The following is a 14,857-nucleotide window of genomic DNA, read 5'->3' on the forward strand; positions in this document are numbered from 1 at the left end:
TAGATCATTTGTACGGACGGAGTAAAATGATTTTTCATACTGTTTGAAAACGCTGTAGTGTATGTTTCAACATTCGGCTCCTCTCCCTTTAAATTAATTTTTTATACCTTATTATAAAGAAAATAAAAAATGCATGATTTGCAAAATCAAAGACAAGCTACATAAGCATTTTTAAAATGTGAAATTGTTACAACATCCCAGAAAATCAACCATATAAAGTATCAAATTAACATTTTCTAGAGACAATATATATCCCAAGAATTTGCCTCCAGCATCAGGAGATAAATTGGGAATCGTTTTTTGAAACCCACGGAAGTAACCTGTCTTCTTTAGAATGAAATCTTTAACTCCAGTGCATAAATCAGACCAAACTTTCAGTGGAAATCTGCAGAGGTTGCAAATTATGGATGACACATTAACTAGTATTCTGCTTGTCAATATTCTTTCTTTAATCATTGCATTTAAAAACAGATTTCATCAGTGTTTATGACACTTGATGTTTGCACACTTTCTTCGGTTTCAACAGGATTCCACAATGTTAAAGTAACTCATGGTTAAATCCTTTGTAAAAATTTCCTTTACGAATTCTTTTCTTTTCTTTTCTAGCGTGTGCAATAACACTCCTCCCCAGTCAAGTCAGAATGAAAATGTGGTGTAATATCACCGACATATGTTGTGAAATTTGTTGTTTTGCAGCAGTAGTATAATGCAATACATTAAAAAAACTATAAATTACAATAAGATGTGTCCGTCTGTATATGTAGAACTTAAATAAGTAGTGCAAAAATCGAGCCAAAGACAATAGTGTTCATGAGTTGGTTCATTGTCTGTGCAGAAATCTGATGGCAGAAGGGAAAAAGCTGTTCCTAAAATGTTGAGTGTGTGTCTTCACTGAATTTAACTTCTTTTAAAAAGAATGCCATTATTCTTGGAACCAAATGCCAAGCAAGGCAAATATTTTCAGAGAGAAATGAAAGTATATTCAAGACTATTGGCATTTATCCTTAAGTTCATTGTTTGAAGTTGAGGTTTAGCAGCAGGTGCCTATTTAACTCAACTTTCTCATTGACTTTAACACTTAGTATTCATTCCAAGATGGCAAGCACTGTGATGGAAATTTTTCTAAAAGAGATGAAAGATACAATCTTAATTGAGAAGCTAGTTAAAAACCAAAATTAATTTGCAGCACAAGATTTAGAATAAATAAAGAGAAGGGACACTGGGATAAATTAAAATATATGTGAGTACTTTTGTCAGCTTCCTTGTAGGAAGATGTTGATAATTATTTCTGCAACAATTCATGATGCCGTTTTCATCTTTACTGCCAGTGAAGATTAGCACTAATTCAGTGACAAATGATGCCGACAGATAAACATCAATGGAAAAAGCTGCACTGTGTATTTATTTTTATTAAATCCTCTTTAAGCAGATTGAGAAATATATGTGTGCTGAACTATCAAAAAATTTGTCACGGTCCCATAGTTAAGGTATACATATCCAATCAATACCTTGACATTGCTCATGCATAACACTGTAAGCAAAATCAATCACTTTGAACATAACTTATGAAAGTATTCATTACTTGATATTTATTTCTGGAAATCAATGAAAACACATGACACAGGGGGCCAAGTGCTGAGCCAACACTTCCAGACACTGATAAGCTTTAACAAGTATGGCACACTTTGGGTAGCAGAAATTGGCAGTGTTTTGCATTATAATTCCCTTTGATCTTCAATTAGTATTATTATATCAAGTAAAACCATTGGGCCAAATTATTAAAATTTAAATGAGTTGCAAGGCCATTTACTGTTATAGTCCAATTACTTCACATTTGACTTTGTAAGAGGATTACTAAGATTTTCAGAGCCTGAGTTCAAATATTTCAATTAATTTTTGCTTAATTATTCTTGGAACATTATAATTTCAATCATTCATTTCATTTGGAGTGAAGGCTGGTTTTATGGGTGAAGTTGAAAGATCTTGGCCTGTTAGTAGGATTTTACTTTAACACATCCCATCCTGTTGGGTGATCAGAAAGACAAATATGATAAAGAACAATTCTGTGGAGTATTGTACACGTTAAAGGTTCCTCAGTAACACTGTGCACTGTTCTGGTCACATCTCCTTTTGAACGTACTCCCAAACTCTGATTATACAGACAGGAAGTAAAACTTTTGATCCCAGATGTGGGCTGGGAAAGATTCATAAACCTGTTTCTTAGAACCTGCGAAAGGACTGGAAGAGATGTAGGTTCTTCAATCCTGACGGGAGAGAGTTGGAGCCTGATTTGTGCAAAAGTGTATCTGGTACATGTCTGTGTCAGTAAGAACAGGACAAATACGGGTGACCTGGAAACTGATTCCTGGTCAGTAATATAAAGCCACCCTCAACAGAATTAAGTTGAGAGGCTGAGTACAATGTGCTTCCTGTGAGTCTGAGGTACCCAACATCAAACATTGATGATTTCCACTGATTTCTACAAATGAATCATGGAGAACATTCTAACTGGCTGCATCACCATATGGAATGATGGGGGGGGAGGGGGCGTCTGCTGCACAGGACCGAAATAAGCTCTCGAAATATACTTAGCTCTATCATAGGCACTAGCCTCCGTCGTATCCAGAATATCTTTAAGGAGTGACACCTCAAAAAGCAGGCAGTCATCATTAAGGACCCCCATCACCTTGGACATGCCCTCTTGTCCTTGCTACCATTAGGAAGGAGGTACAGGAGCCTGAAGGCTCACACTCAATGAGTCAGGAACAGCTTCTTCCCGTCTGCCATCTGATTTCTGAATGGACATTGAACCCATGATCACTACCTCACTACTTTTTTTATTTCTATTTTTGCACAACTTAATTAACTATTTTATATCTATATACTTACTATAATTCACACGTTTTTCCTATTACTGTGTATTGCATTGAATGACTGCCGCAAAGACAACAAATCTCACAATATATGCCAGAGATATTAAACCTGATTCTGAACATTGCAAGGCAAATTGGGGTCTGTTCATTGTAGGTTCTGTTTGGTACGTGGCGTGATCAGTACATGCGAGGACATTCATTTGTGGTTGCTGGAGACAAAGCACGTTTGGAAGTTGGGAAAAGTTTTCCACGATGGGTCTGCCTGTACTTTCTACAAGATGGAATGAAAACCTTCTTCGGCCCTGCTGTTAGTCACTGCCTCCTGTAGCCAGATGCACCAATCTTGTATTAGAACTCTATAAAGTCAGCAGGAATTTATAGCTGGGTATGGTATCAGGCAGGCTACATAGTAACAGAGTTGTAATACTCAGCCTCTGAAATTCAGGTCCAGTGTCAGTAGTAGAACTGTATTTCAAAGTTGAATGCAACTGGGAATGCCTTTTAGGTTTAAACCAGAGTATTGTGTGGAAGTACTGATCACTGATTTAGTGATCTAGACGTTGTCAGTTTATTAAAACAATGAATACAGCAATATCAGATGCAAAGTTTCTTAGTCTAGCTAATAAGTCAAATTTACATCAAAATCTGCAAGCCAGTGCGGTGGTTCCAAAATGTTACCACAAAGAAAGCACTGTCCCAAAATGGCACTACAGTCAACCCCACGTAGGAGGCAAGAAAATTAGGAAGCAACAGTGTTTTACTGGATAGGTTATGAATTACCTAGAACATTCATTCTGGTGTTCATGTGTTCCATATCTAAGAAGGGATGTGCTGGCATTGGAGAGGGTCCAGAGGACATTTACCAAAAAGATCCTGGCAATGAAATGGTTAATATGCGAGGCACATTTGATGACTCTGGGCATCTACACTCTGAAGCCTAGAAAAATGATGGGATCTCATTGAACCCTACCAAATATAGAAAGGCTTAGTAGAGCAGATGTGGAGAGGATGCTGTGGTGGGAGAGTCTGGGACCAGAAGGCATACCCTCAGAATAAGACATCCCTTTAGAAAAGAGATGAGGAGGATCTTCTTCAACCAGAGGGTGGTGAATCTGTGGAATTTTGTGCTTCAGGTGGCTTTGGAGGCCAAGTCACTGGGTATATTAAAACAGAGGTTGATAGGCTTTTCATTAGTAAGCCATCGAAGGTTCTCGGGATAAGGCAGAAGGATGGGGCTGAGAGGGAAAATAAATCAGCCCGGATCAAACAGCAGAGCAGACTTGATAGACTGAAGGACCTGGTCCTGCTCCTGAGTCTTACGGTCTTCCAATTTTGTTCATTTGGAATACCAGCCTTTTTAAATTCAGAGGTTTTCAGCTATATAAAGCATTTGTTGAAGTTTGAAATTCCCACATGAAGTTATGAAATTGTGTAAAGCAATGAGTAACTGCCCTTGCAGCGATGGACAATGCATCCTTATTGTGGTATAGAACACTAGAATTGGCCACTTCATCAAAAGGGAATAAACAGAGCACCAAGACAGGTGCTAAGGCAATTGCTTTCATCCTGGTAAAAGGGAAGTCATTTAAAGGAGGCTCTAAGGCTGATAACTGTTTATTTATTTTTCTTTATTGGAGATACAGTGCGGAATAGGCCCTTCCGGCCCTTCGAGTCTCGGTGCCCAGCAGTCCTCCAATTTAATCCTGGCCTAAACTCGGGACAGTGACCTATTAATCTACCAATCAGTGTGCCTTTGGACTGTGGGAGGAAACCAGAGCACCAGGAGAAATCACGGGGAGAATGTGCAAACTCCTTACAGGCAGTGGCAGGAATTGAACCCATGTCCTCCGAACTGTTAGACATTGTGCTAACCACTACTCCACTTTTGATGCGGGGGGGGGGGGGAGGGGTGGTGGCGGAGGGAGCATTATTCCCTGCAATCCTACAAGGTGGAAAAGCTTAACTAACTGCATATAAACTCAATACAAATGTATTTACATTGGCCTTTGTGTCTGTTCCCATGTACATGTAAATCAGCTTCGCATGCATTGACAGCACATTGCTAAATCAGTGTCATTATTTAATAAATAAAGCCTCAGCTCCCTTCAGAGAGAGGGAGAACCTATTTATGTCAGAGCCCCTTACTTTAGAATGGGGGGGTTCCCAACCTGGGGCCCATGGACCTCTTGGTAAATAATAGGACTCCATGGCATGGAAATAGATTGGAAACCCCTGCAGCAGAACAAGGAATTTATAGGAATCAAGCCCTTTTGCACTGAGGAAAAATTTTGTAAAGTATCCCTGATGAAATCCTGAGAATCAATATCCTATGAGTCACCACAATTGTTTTAGTTCCAGCCATGTATCATTCTCCATCTCTTCTCCTCAGAGATTGGTCAGACACTCAGGTGTCTGCAATGGCTGTGTCTTCACACCGGCAGATCCATTGATCAATCCCTATATCGCTGTCTGGATTAGCACAAGGGGCTGCCTTCATATCCCTCACCTGACTTTGAGCACGATTCTTTGCTGGCTGAGAAGAAAAGGGAAAATATTTAGAACAATGTCAGCCACAGTAAAGGAAAAATATATTCTGCTCCAAGTACAAATTCCGTGGATGAATACACAACAGAACAATTCATGATAAGGGAAGAAACACATATTAATGTTCAAAAAAAGTGAATGCAAAATGTTTAGAAAGGAAATATTTTAACTTATCTAAGTACATAAAGGAAAATAGTAAAATATTTTACAATCATTAATCAAAACACTCCCAAAATTATATAACCCTTGACATTGGGTGCGAAGAAATACATCATTTTACATTGGCTGCTAAGATCAGTAATGAGATAAATACACTAAATAAAAAAAGAGATGTATGAAACAAGATAAACTCAAAGATGATGGAACCCCTGGTTTCAGACACAAAATGCTGAGTTCCTCTAGCATTTTGTCTGTGTTGCTTGGATTTCCAGCATCTGCAGGTTTTATCCTGTTTGTGATTGGAACCCCCAGTTTGCCTGGGTTGAATCCACTCACTGTTTGAAAGAATCTAGAGGCATCACTACACAGATTTAATAACTTAGTATAAAAGTCTGGTAGCCAGCAAGTTTATTGTTTGCAGTTAAGAAAGGAATAGAACACATCCAGATAGTTATAAACCAGCCAGCTTACCGGTATCGATAAGAAAAATAATGGAATCCCACCCAAAGGAGGGAATAAAAAAATCTAGTAATAAATGGCATCAATGAACCATCAACATGGATTTCAAAAGCGAAAATTGGCTTGACTAACCCCATTGAATCAAAAAAAAAGTAGAACATGTTAATGCAATGGATTTAATTTATCCAAATTTTGAAAGAAGTATAAGAGAGTCAAGAAGTGCTTTATTAGCTGGCTTCAAGACAGAAACTAGAGTAGGTGTAAAAATAAGAAATCTTAGGAGAAGAAGGTAGATAATGCTGTTCCACAAGGATTAGGGTTAAGGCAATTGCTAGTCACAGTTTGCTTTAACAATTTAGACTTCTTCGTCAAAAATGCTGCTTCTGAAGAGTTAATACTGAGCAGAACTGCAACAAGTTACAGGGGAGCATCGATACACTTGTGAATGGTGAAAAATTGGCAAATAACGTTCAACATAACTAGCGTGAGATAGTACATTTTGGCAGGAGGAATAGGGAAGTCAGTTATTACTTGAGAAGTATAATTTGTCTCATGTCCAAGCCGCTGGAAGGAGTTAATCCAATGGTGGTAATGACAATAACTAGTGGACAGAAAAAGCACTAGTCCTTTACATTTTGGCATGAGCAGTGAAGATATTACACATATTATTGGTTGCCACTTCAGTGATGAAAATGATCCTAGTTAGGTTATCTACTGAGTTCATTGATTCAGTCCCCCTTTGAGTATCATAGGTAATTGAATTCTAAAAGAATGTTTAATAAAAGAAGCTGTTGGCCATGAGGGAGTTTCAGCCTGTCTCCGGAAAGAAATCTCCTACTGAAGAAGCCAGTGGTAATTTGTATTAATCTGCTTGTGCTTCTGTGGCATTCATTGAGACACCACTTAGTTTTACTGATAATAAACATCTGGTCATCAGAAACTGTTGGAGAAGGATATTGTCCTTGTTCTCCAATATCTATCCATTGGGCACTATGGCTCCTGAAAGATATAGGCAGCTGCGATTCGCTTGAAAGAATGACACATCTAACCTCCAGGATATATTGCGTTAACTAGGAGAAAGTTACATTCACTGTCAACTACCACTAGAGCGTTGAGGTTCTAGATGACCTTATGATTCAGGAAGGTCTTCAGGTACTGAAGGGGAGCCGTAGAGTTACTTCAGTACACTTTATCACAGCTTGTACCTTGGGGACACTGGCAGATCCATTTTGCTGCTTCTTCTTTGCTTGAAGACAGATATTCTAGAGCACAGAGCATAACTGACTTTGTTGAAAATGTAGGCCATGATGTTCAGTTGACAGTTTACAGCCCCCTGTAATAATCATGAGGTTAGAAACTTGAGCATAAGTGGCTAGACCTTAATTGATAGGAGTAATTTGGGCAGAGGTATCAACTTATAATCTAGATCCCACAAGATCACAGATATTTGTAGTGGCTGTCTTGGTAAACCTTAGGCTTAGAAAGGTTGCTCCTCAAAGATGATGAGATAGACCCAGATCTCTATGGATCCTGGGAAATAAAGTTGATGATAGATGGTAATTCCTGTGCTTCCAAGTATTAAACGGACGATTCTTCTCCTGACATATTTTGTTCCCTTGATTGTGAGCAGTGATGTACTTTAAATACACCAGTAGTAATAGAAAACATTATTCAAGTGTGTCCAGTTAATTATTTTTTTTCATGCTCAAAGACATTAAGGTGTGGTTTAGGAGAAATATTGGAAATTAACTGTTTTGAAACTTTTCTTGTACAGATCGCCCACAGCCAGTTACCAACCTGAAAGTACCACAGATTCACAGTCGCAGCCTACTGTTGCAGTGGAAACCTGGAAATTATGGTTCATCACCAGTGCGCTACTTTACAGTACAAACTAAAGAATACCCTAGCTTGGAATGGCAAACACACACCTCTTCCATCAACCATGATGCTACGTCATACATGATAGAACGGTAAGATATGCAATGTGTTCCTGTGTGCATAAAATTCTAAAATGTACTTCCAAAATACTTTTATAAGTCGCTGACACTAAGAAAACCTTGCACTAATTGCCTGTCATAAAGTAATTATACCAGACAAAGGAAAATTCTGAAATGAGAATGAAACTGCTGCAAGCCCAAACAACAACTGAAAGAGAAAAGTGTTGGCAAAGATGTTGATGGGACTGATCAAGGGTTGGTGTGTGCTTTTGACCTTGATATAAACTCCATGCCAACACTTAGCAAGCTTTGAGACGTCATTTCACTTGACTTCTACAGTCTGGGACCATCCATGGGAATCTTTGAAATCCCAAAATACAGAAGTCCCTATATAGGTTGAGGAACCAAGCACTGACTTCCAGGCATCAACTCACGCTGATTTGAGTGTACTATTTATTACAAATTACTACGATTGCACATTGCACATTTAGGTGGAGACATAATGTAAAGTTATTTATTCCTCATATATGTGAAGCATGTAAGAAATATAGTAAATTCAATTCAATAGCTGGCATACCAAGAACTCTATAACTGGCGTTATAATGATATTGATGTCATTTTAGTAAAATCATCATGAAACTGCACATGCAGATGTGATGACGGCAAAAGGTGAAATGTCATGATTTTGTTTTAAAATTTAATACTTGATTATCAGTGAACTTTTTATCGTGAAATGAAGGACTGTGGAGTTGTGTTTGTATAATTAGTCTGTCATGACCAAAGAAATGGTTGGTCAATAATTTATTACTTGTTATGCTGTTGGAAGTCTCATTTATATTTCATTCGATAAGTCTTAATATTTCCACTGTTTGGACAAATGCCTAGAAGTTGAACAAATGCCATCAATTCATTGGTTTTGATTGAACATGCTAAAATTGTGAAGGAGCAGGGTATCATTGACAGCAGCTTCTATATCTTTGCGTTTGATTGCAATTGTATGACTGTTTGAAGGTTCTGTCACTTTTAAACAGTAATCAAGGCACACTCCGATAGGTTTGCAATATAACAATATCCTGAACATTCCTGCTGAAAGTCTTTGATCCCACCTCTGCCCTGCATTTCATTCTCCCAGTCATGCTTCCAATTTTATTTGGAAACTGCGGTTCAATTTGGCAACAGTCTTGGCTCTGAAACAGAAGGTGTACACAAGTTCACTCCACACTTTAGGAATCTAGAGAACAAGAAAGCCTAGGCTGATGTTCTAGTGCAGTTGCAGGGAAGTTTTATTATTACTGTTTTACAAATAATGTGGTTCAGGATCATGTCCGTTTTCATTCTGAAGTGCATGCGTAAAATTTCCAGGTCACCGTTTCATGCCATTTGCTTCCAATATTAATCCTTCAGTCAACATCTGTAATGCAGGTTAACACATAAATGATGGTGGGATCCAATGTGAACAAATTGATCCCACGATTTCCTCAATTGCAGCAATGGCTATTGGTTTTCAAGTGCTTTGGAACACTCTATGGGTATGAAAGGTGCTAAATAAATGTAATTTCTTTTCCTGCTTGCAAAATTGTTATTTTGCACTGAATATTCAGTACAATATGCTGCTGAAGTTCTTCTGTCAATAGAAAATCGTGGACACTTAAATGTTTCTAGTAAACCAACTCATAAGACAACTGCATTTTATTTTCTTGTTGATGTTCTATTACTACCGTACAATTTATTCATATAAAATCTTTACAAGCTCCTCTTATTAAAAATACTTCAAATTTTCTGGTAAAAGTTGGAAGTAGATTAATTATTTTTTCTTCTAAGTTTTATTATTTTTTCCAGCATCTAGGTATGGAACACAAGGCCAGATTTTTTTTAGCCCATGTCCTTTAAGAAGATGGCACTGAACCTGATCTTTGTTTTGAAATTTTCTATTTATCTCCATCTGCAACTTTTGGGGAAAGAATTTAAACTTTTCACAATACTTCCTATAAAAATTGCCTCCTAATTTTACTTCAGTGCAAGTATTGTATTTTGGGACTTCTAATTCTGTGGATGTCATATTTCTTACGGAACAAGGTTTCCAGAGATTTCGTGCTAGAAACTGCCCAGCAACTGCAATAGATTAGGCATCTGTGCACTGTATCTACTCAACCATGTTTCCTACATTAAGGCAAGATCTTAATAGTACTTTAGCGTTATTGTCAGAAGGTTATTCTTAAATGACTATTGAGCTATAAGAAACAACATTGAAATGCTTTCAATTATTCCTTTGTACTTAAGTTTGCAGATTTTGAGTCATAAATTCATCACCGAGATGATGCAGAACCTTATCATGTAAATGTTGCCAGAAAAATGCCATACACTACTGACTGTTAATTCTCTTTTCCATCAGTTTGAAGCCATATACTACTTATCAACTACGAATGATGGCAACTAATGACATTGGAGATAGTACTTTTAGTGAGGAAACGGAGCCAGTGATGACACACCAAGATTGTAAGCACGTTACAGAATTATTCTACTCTGTTCTTTTATTCAAATATTTCAACTTATCACGTTATTGTACTCCTATCTGAAGGTTTTGTAGATTTAGTAACTTATGTCTGTGCATTTTGTTTCTATTTTTGATTTGTTTATATGGGAATGGTGTATTCATGGTCCTCCCTCTGGTTATATTTACTCAGATTAGGAAATTTTACAGTTGGCAAGAAATAAATTGCATTAAGACATCAAAACAGTTTGCCAGCATGAGAAATAGAAAGTATTTTTTTTACCACAAAGCGTTCTTCAGCAGTTGATGGTAGGAGCTCGGGTAAACAGTTGACTAAGTAAAATAGTTGTAGTTATATCAGTTTTAATATTATTTGTATATACTATCATCATAACAACCTGTAATTTAGCTTTATGTTTAAAAATACACAAACCACATGCAGTCAGGTTTCCTTGAGCTGTTGGGAGTGGTTTGAACTAATATGGCAGGGGGTTGGGAACCAGTATTATAGAGCTGAGGATGAGCCAGAAGGTTTACAAGTAGATGATGGATGTAAGGAAGGGCAACCCAATGATTGGGTACAAATGCAGACAGTGCAAAGAGTTAAATTGTACCACAGAGGCTAAGTTCAGAAGGGTGACAAATGCAGGACTGAAGGTGCTGTATTTAAATGCACGCAATATTCAGAATAAGGTGGAGGAACTCGTGGCATAATTGGTGATTGGTCGGTATGATGTTGTGCACATCACTGAGTCATGGCTGAAGGAAGGCTTTAGTTGGAAACTTAACATCAAAGGATATACTTTGTATGGAAAGGACAGGCAAGAAGGCATAGGTGATGGTGTGGCTCTATTGGCAAGAGATGGATTTACATCTTTAGAAAGAGGTGACATAGGGTCAGAGAATGTTGAATCTTTGTGGGTGGAGTTAAGAAACTGCAAGGAGGAAAAAAACCATTATGGGAATCATATATAGGCCCCCAAATAGTATCCAAGATGTGGGGTTAAGATTACAGAGGGAGCTGGAAAGGGCATGTAATAAAAGTAATGTCACAATTGCAATGGGGGACTTCAAAATGCAAGGTGATTGGGAAAATCAGTTTGGTGTTGGATGCAAGAGAGGGAATTTGTTGAATACCTATGAGAAGGCTTCTTAGAGCAACTGGTGCTTGAGCCTACTTGGAGAAAGGCTATCTGAGATTGGGTGTTGTGTAATAATATAGATTTTTATTAGGGAGCTTAATGTAAAGGAACTCTTAGGAGACAGTGATCATAATATGATTGAATTCATACTGCAATTTGAGAGGGAGAAGCATAAGTCAGATGCATTCAATGGAAAAAAGGAAATTACAGAAGCATAAAAGAGGAGCTTGCCCAGGATATTGGCAGGGATGACAGTAGAGTAGAGGTGGCTGAAGTTTCTGGGAATAGTTCACAAGGCACAGGATAGGTATGTTCCTCAGAGGAAGTTGTTCTCAAATGGCAGGGGTAGGCAACTGTGGCGGACAAGGGAAGTTAAGGACTACATAAAAGCCAAGGAAAGGGCATATAATGTAGCAAAAGTGACTGAGAAGTTGGATGTTTGGGAAGTTTTTTTTTAAATCCAACAAAAGGCATCTAAAAAAGTCATAAGAAGGAAAAGACGAAATATGAGGGCAAACTGCCAATAATATAAAGCAGGTTACTAAAAGATTTTTTCAGTTATATGAAGACTAAAGGGGATGTGAGAGTTGATATTGGACCACTGGAAAATGATGCTGGTGAGGTAGTAATGGGGATGAACTTAATAAGTCTTCACTGTGGAAGGCACTAGCAATGTGCCCAGAGGTTTATGAGTGTCAGGGAGCAGGAGTAAGTGCCATTGCTATTACAAAGGAAAAAGTGCTAGGCAAACTCAAAGGTCTTAAGGTAGATAAGTCACCTGGTCCAGATGGACTACATCCCAGAGTCCTGAGAGATGTTGCTGAAGAGATAGCAGGTGCATTGGGTATGATCTTTCAAGAATCACTTGATTCTGGCATGGTTCCAGAGAACTTGAATATTGCAAATATCACTCCACTCTTTAAGAAGGGAGGAAGGCAAAAGAAAGGAAATTATAGGCCAGTTAACCTAACCTAAGTGATTGGGAAAGTGTTAGAGTCCATTATTAAGGAAGAGGATACAGGGTACTTGGAGACTAATGATAAAATAAGTCAAAGCGTGCATGGTTTCTGTAAAGGAAAATCTTGCCTGACAAATCTGTTAGAATTCTTCGAGGAAGTAACAAGCAGGATGGACAAGGGAGAGACCGTGGATGTCATTTACTTGGATTTTCAGAATGTATTTGATATGGTGCCACACGTCAGGCTGCTTAACAAGATAAAATCCCATGTAATTACAGGAAAGACACTCGCATGGATAGAGGAATGGCTGACAGGCATTAGGCAGCAAATGGGAATAAAGGGGGCCTTTTCTGGTTGGCTGCCAATGTCTAGTGGTGTTCCTCAGGGGTCAGTATTGGGACTGCTGCTTTTCACATTGTTTGTCAGTGATTTAGATAATGGAATTGATGGCTTTATGGCAAATCTTGTAGATGATATGAAGATAGGTAGAGGGGTAGGTAGTGCTGAGGAAGTAATGTGATTGCAGAAGGATTTAGACAAATTAGAAGAATGGGCAAAAAAGTGGCAGATGGGATACAGTGTTGGAAAATGTATGATAATACATTTTGGTAAGAGGAACAAAAGTGCAGACTATTATCTAAATGAGGAGAAAATTCAAACATCAGAGGTGCAGAGGGACTTGAAAGTCCTCGTGCAAAACTCCCAGATGGCTAATTTACAGATTGAGTCTGTGATAAACCAGGCAAGTGCAGTGTTGGCATTCATTTCAAGGGGAATAGAATATAAAAGCAAGGAGATAATGCTGTGGCTATATAAGACCTAGTCAGGCCATACTTGGAGTACTGTCAACACTTTTTGGGCCCCATATCTCAGAAAGGATGTGTTGTCATTGGAGAGTACAGAGACGGTTTACGAGGATGATTCTGGGAATGAAGGGGTTAACATATAAAGAGTGTTTGGCGGCTTTGGGCCTGTATTTTCTGGAATTTAGAAGAATTTTGGGGGGGGAGGCGGAATCTTATTAAAACCTTCCTAATGTTGAAAGGACTAGAGAAGGTGAATGTGCAGAGGATGTTTCCTTTGGTAGGAGTATCCAGAACTAGAGGGTACAGCCTCAACATTGGGAGGGGTGACCCTTTAGAACAGAGGTAAGGAGCAAGATATTTTAGCCAGAGAAGTGAGTCTGTGGAATGATCGGCCACAAACAGCTGTGGCAACCAAGACCGTGGCTATATTTAAAGCAAAAATTGACAGTTTCCTGATTGGCCAGGACATCAAAGGTTATGGTGAGAAGGCAGTTATAAGGGGTTGAGTGGGATCTGGGATCAGCCATGATGGAAAGGTGAAGCAGACTTAGTGGGCTGAATGGCCTAATTCTGCTTCTTGTCTTATGGTCTTATTGTCTAAATCTTTATTGTGTTGTCTACCAAAACTGCTATACACATTCAGTCTACATTGAGTTCACTAATTAGGCACTAATTTGATGAAAGCTGTTTTATATTTCAATATTCGAAACATATGTAAAGACCCCCCCCCCAAAAAAAAAAATATTCATACACTGGTTCTCTGGCTGAAGTATTTTAGAAATGAGTTTTAAAGTGAAAACAATATTTCTCCTTTATTTTACAGCACATTCTGTGCAAAGTACAATAAATGCCTAAATCCGTGCTTGCAATCCTGAATGCTGAATTAACAAGAACATCCAATTCTGTTTGTCTAACACCCTTAATATTGTAAAATGTCAGAAGCAGTGTAATCTGACAAAGATCATCCAGAGTATAGGCAACAGAAAATCATGATGTTATTCTCAGTGGAATCAGGGTGAAAGTTTCTAAGCCAGGAGAATAATTCTCTCAATACAACAAAATCTTGAAAACAATGATGAAAGAATACACCTATAGCTTCTCCATACACAATGCATCTGTTAAACCCCACAGTTAAGATTATATATTTGTGTGAATCCTCGGAGTTAAATGAGAATATCTGTTGCACTGTATTTCCTTCAATTGCCTGCAGCCAGATTTCTCTGAGGATATCATAAATGCTCTAAACTGTTTGAAATTTCATAAATCAACTCAAGTACGTTCAGCACAAGTGATGTAAAAGAATGCAGTCCCAGACCAGGAAGAATCAAGGCTTTGGACTATCATGGACGGCTCAGTAGTGATCCCACTGCTCCTGCAGTATGGACAAGACAAGAGGCATTTCAACCGCATAAAACTAAAAGATGGTTCTTTCCATCTTGAAAAATGAGGATACAACCAGTGTGTTTCTCAGGTGTGCGGTTGGGTTG

At 38.3% G+C, this 14,857-nt stretch overlaps 1 protein-coding gene across 2 annotated transcripts in view; it reads left to right on the forward strand.

Annotated features, from left to right (window-relative positions):
* Positions 1-14,857, forward strand: part of sdk1a (sidekick cell adhesion molecule 1a) — a 769,571-nt gene that overhangs the window by 674,974 nt on the left and 79,740 nt on the right. For both annotated transcript variants that reach the window (XM_073060649.1, XM_073060650.1), the window contains exons 30-31: positions 7,810-8,005; positions 10,365-10,468. In XM_073060649.1, the coding sequence (XP_072916750.1) occupies positions 7,810-8,005; positions 10,365-10,468 (300 nt within the window). The remainder of the gene's footprint in view (positions 1-7,809; positions 8,006-10,364; positions 10,469-14,857) is intronic.

Source organism: Hemitrygon akajei, chromosome 11 (genome assembly GCF_048418815.1).
Source record: "Hemitrygon akajei chromosome 11, sHemAka1.3, whole genome shotgun sequence".
NCBI lineage: Eukaryota > Metazoa > Chordata > Chondrichthyes > Myliobatiformes > Dasyatidae > Hemitrygon > Hemitrygon akajei.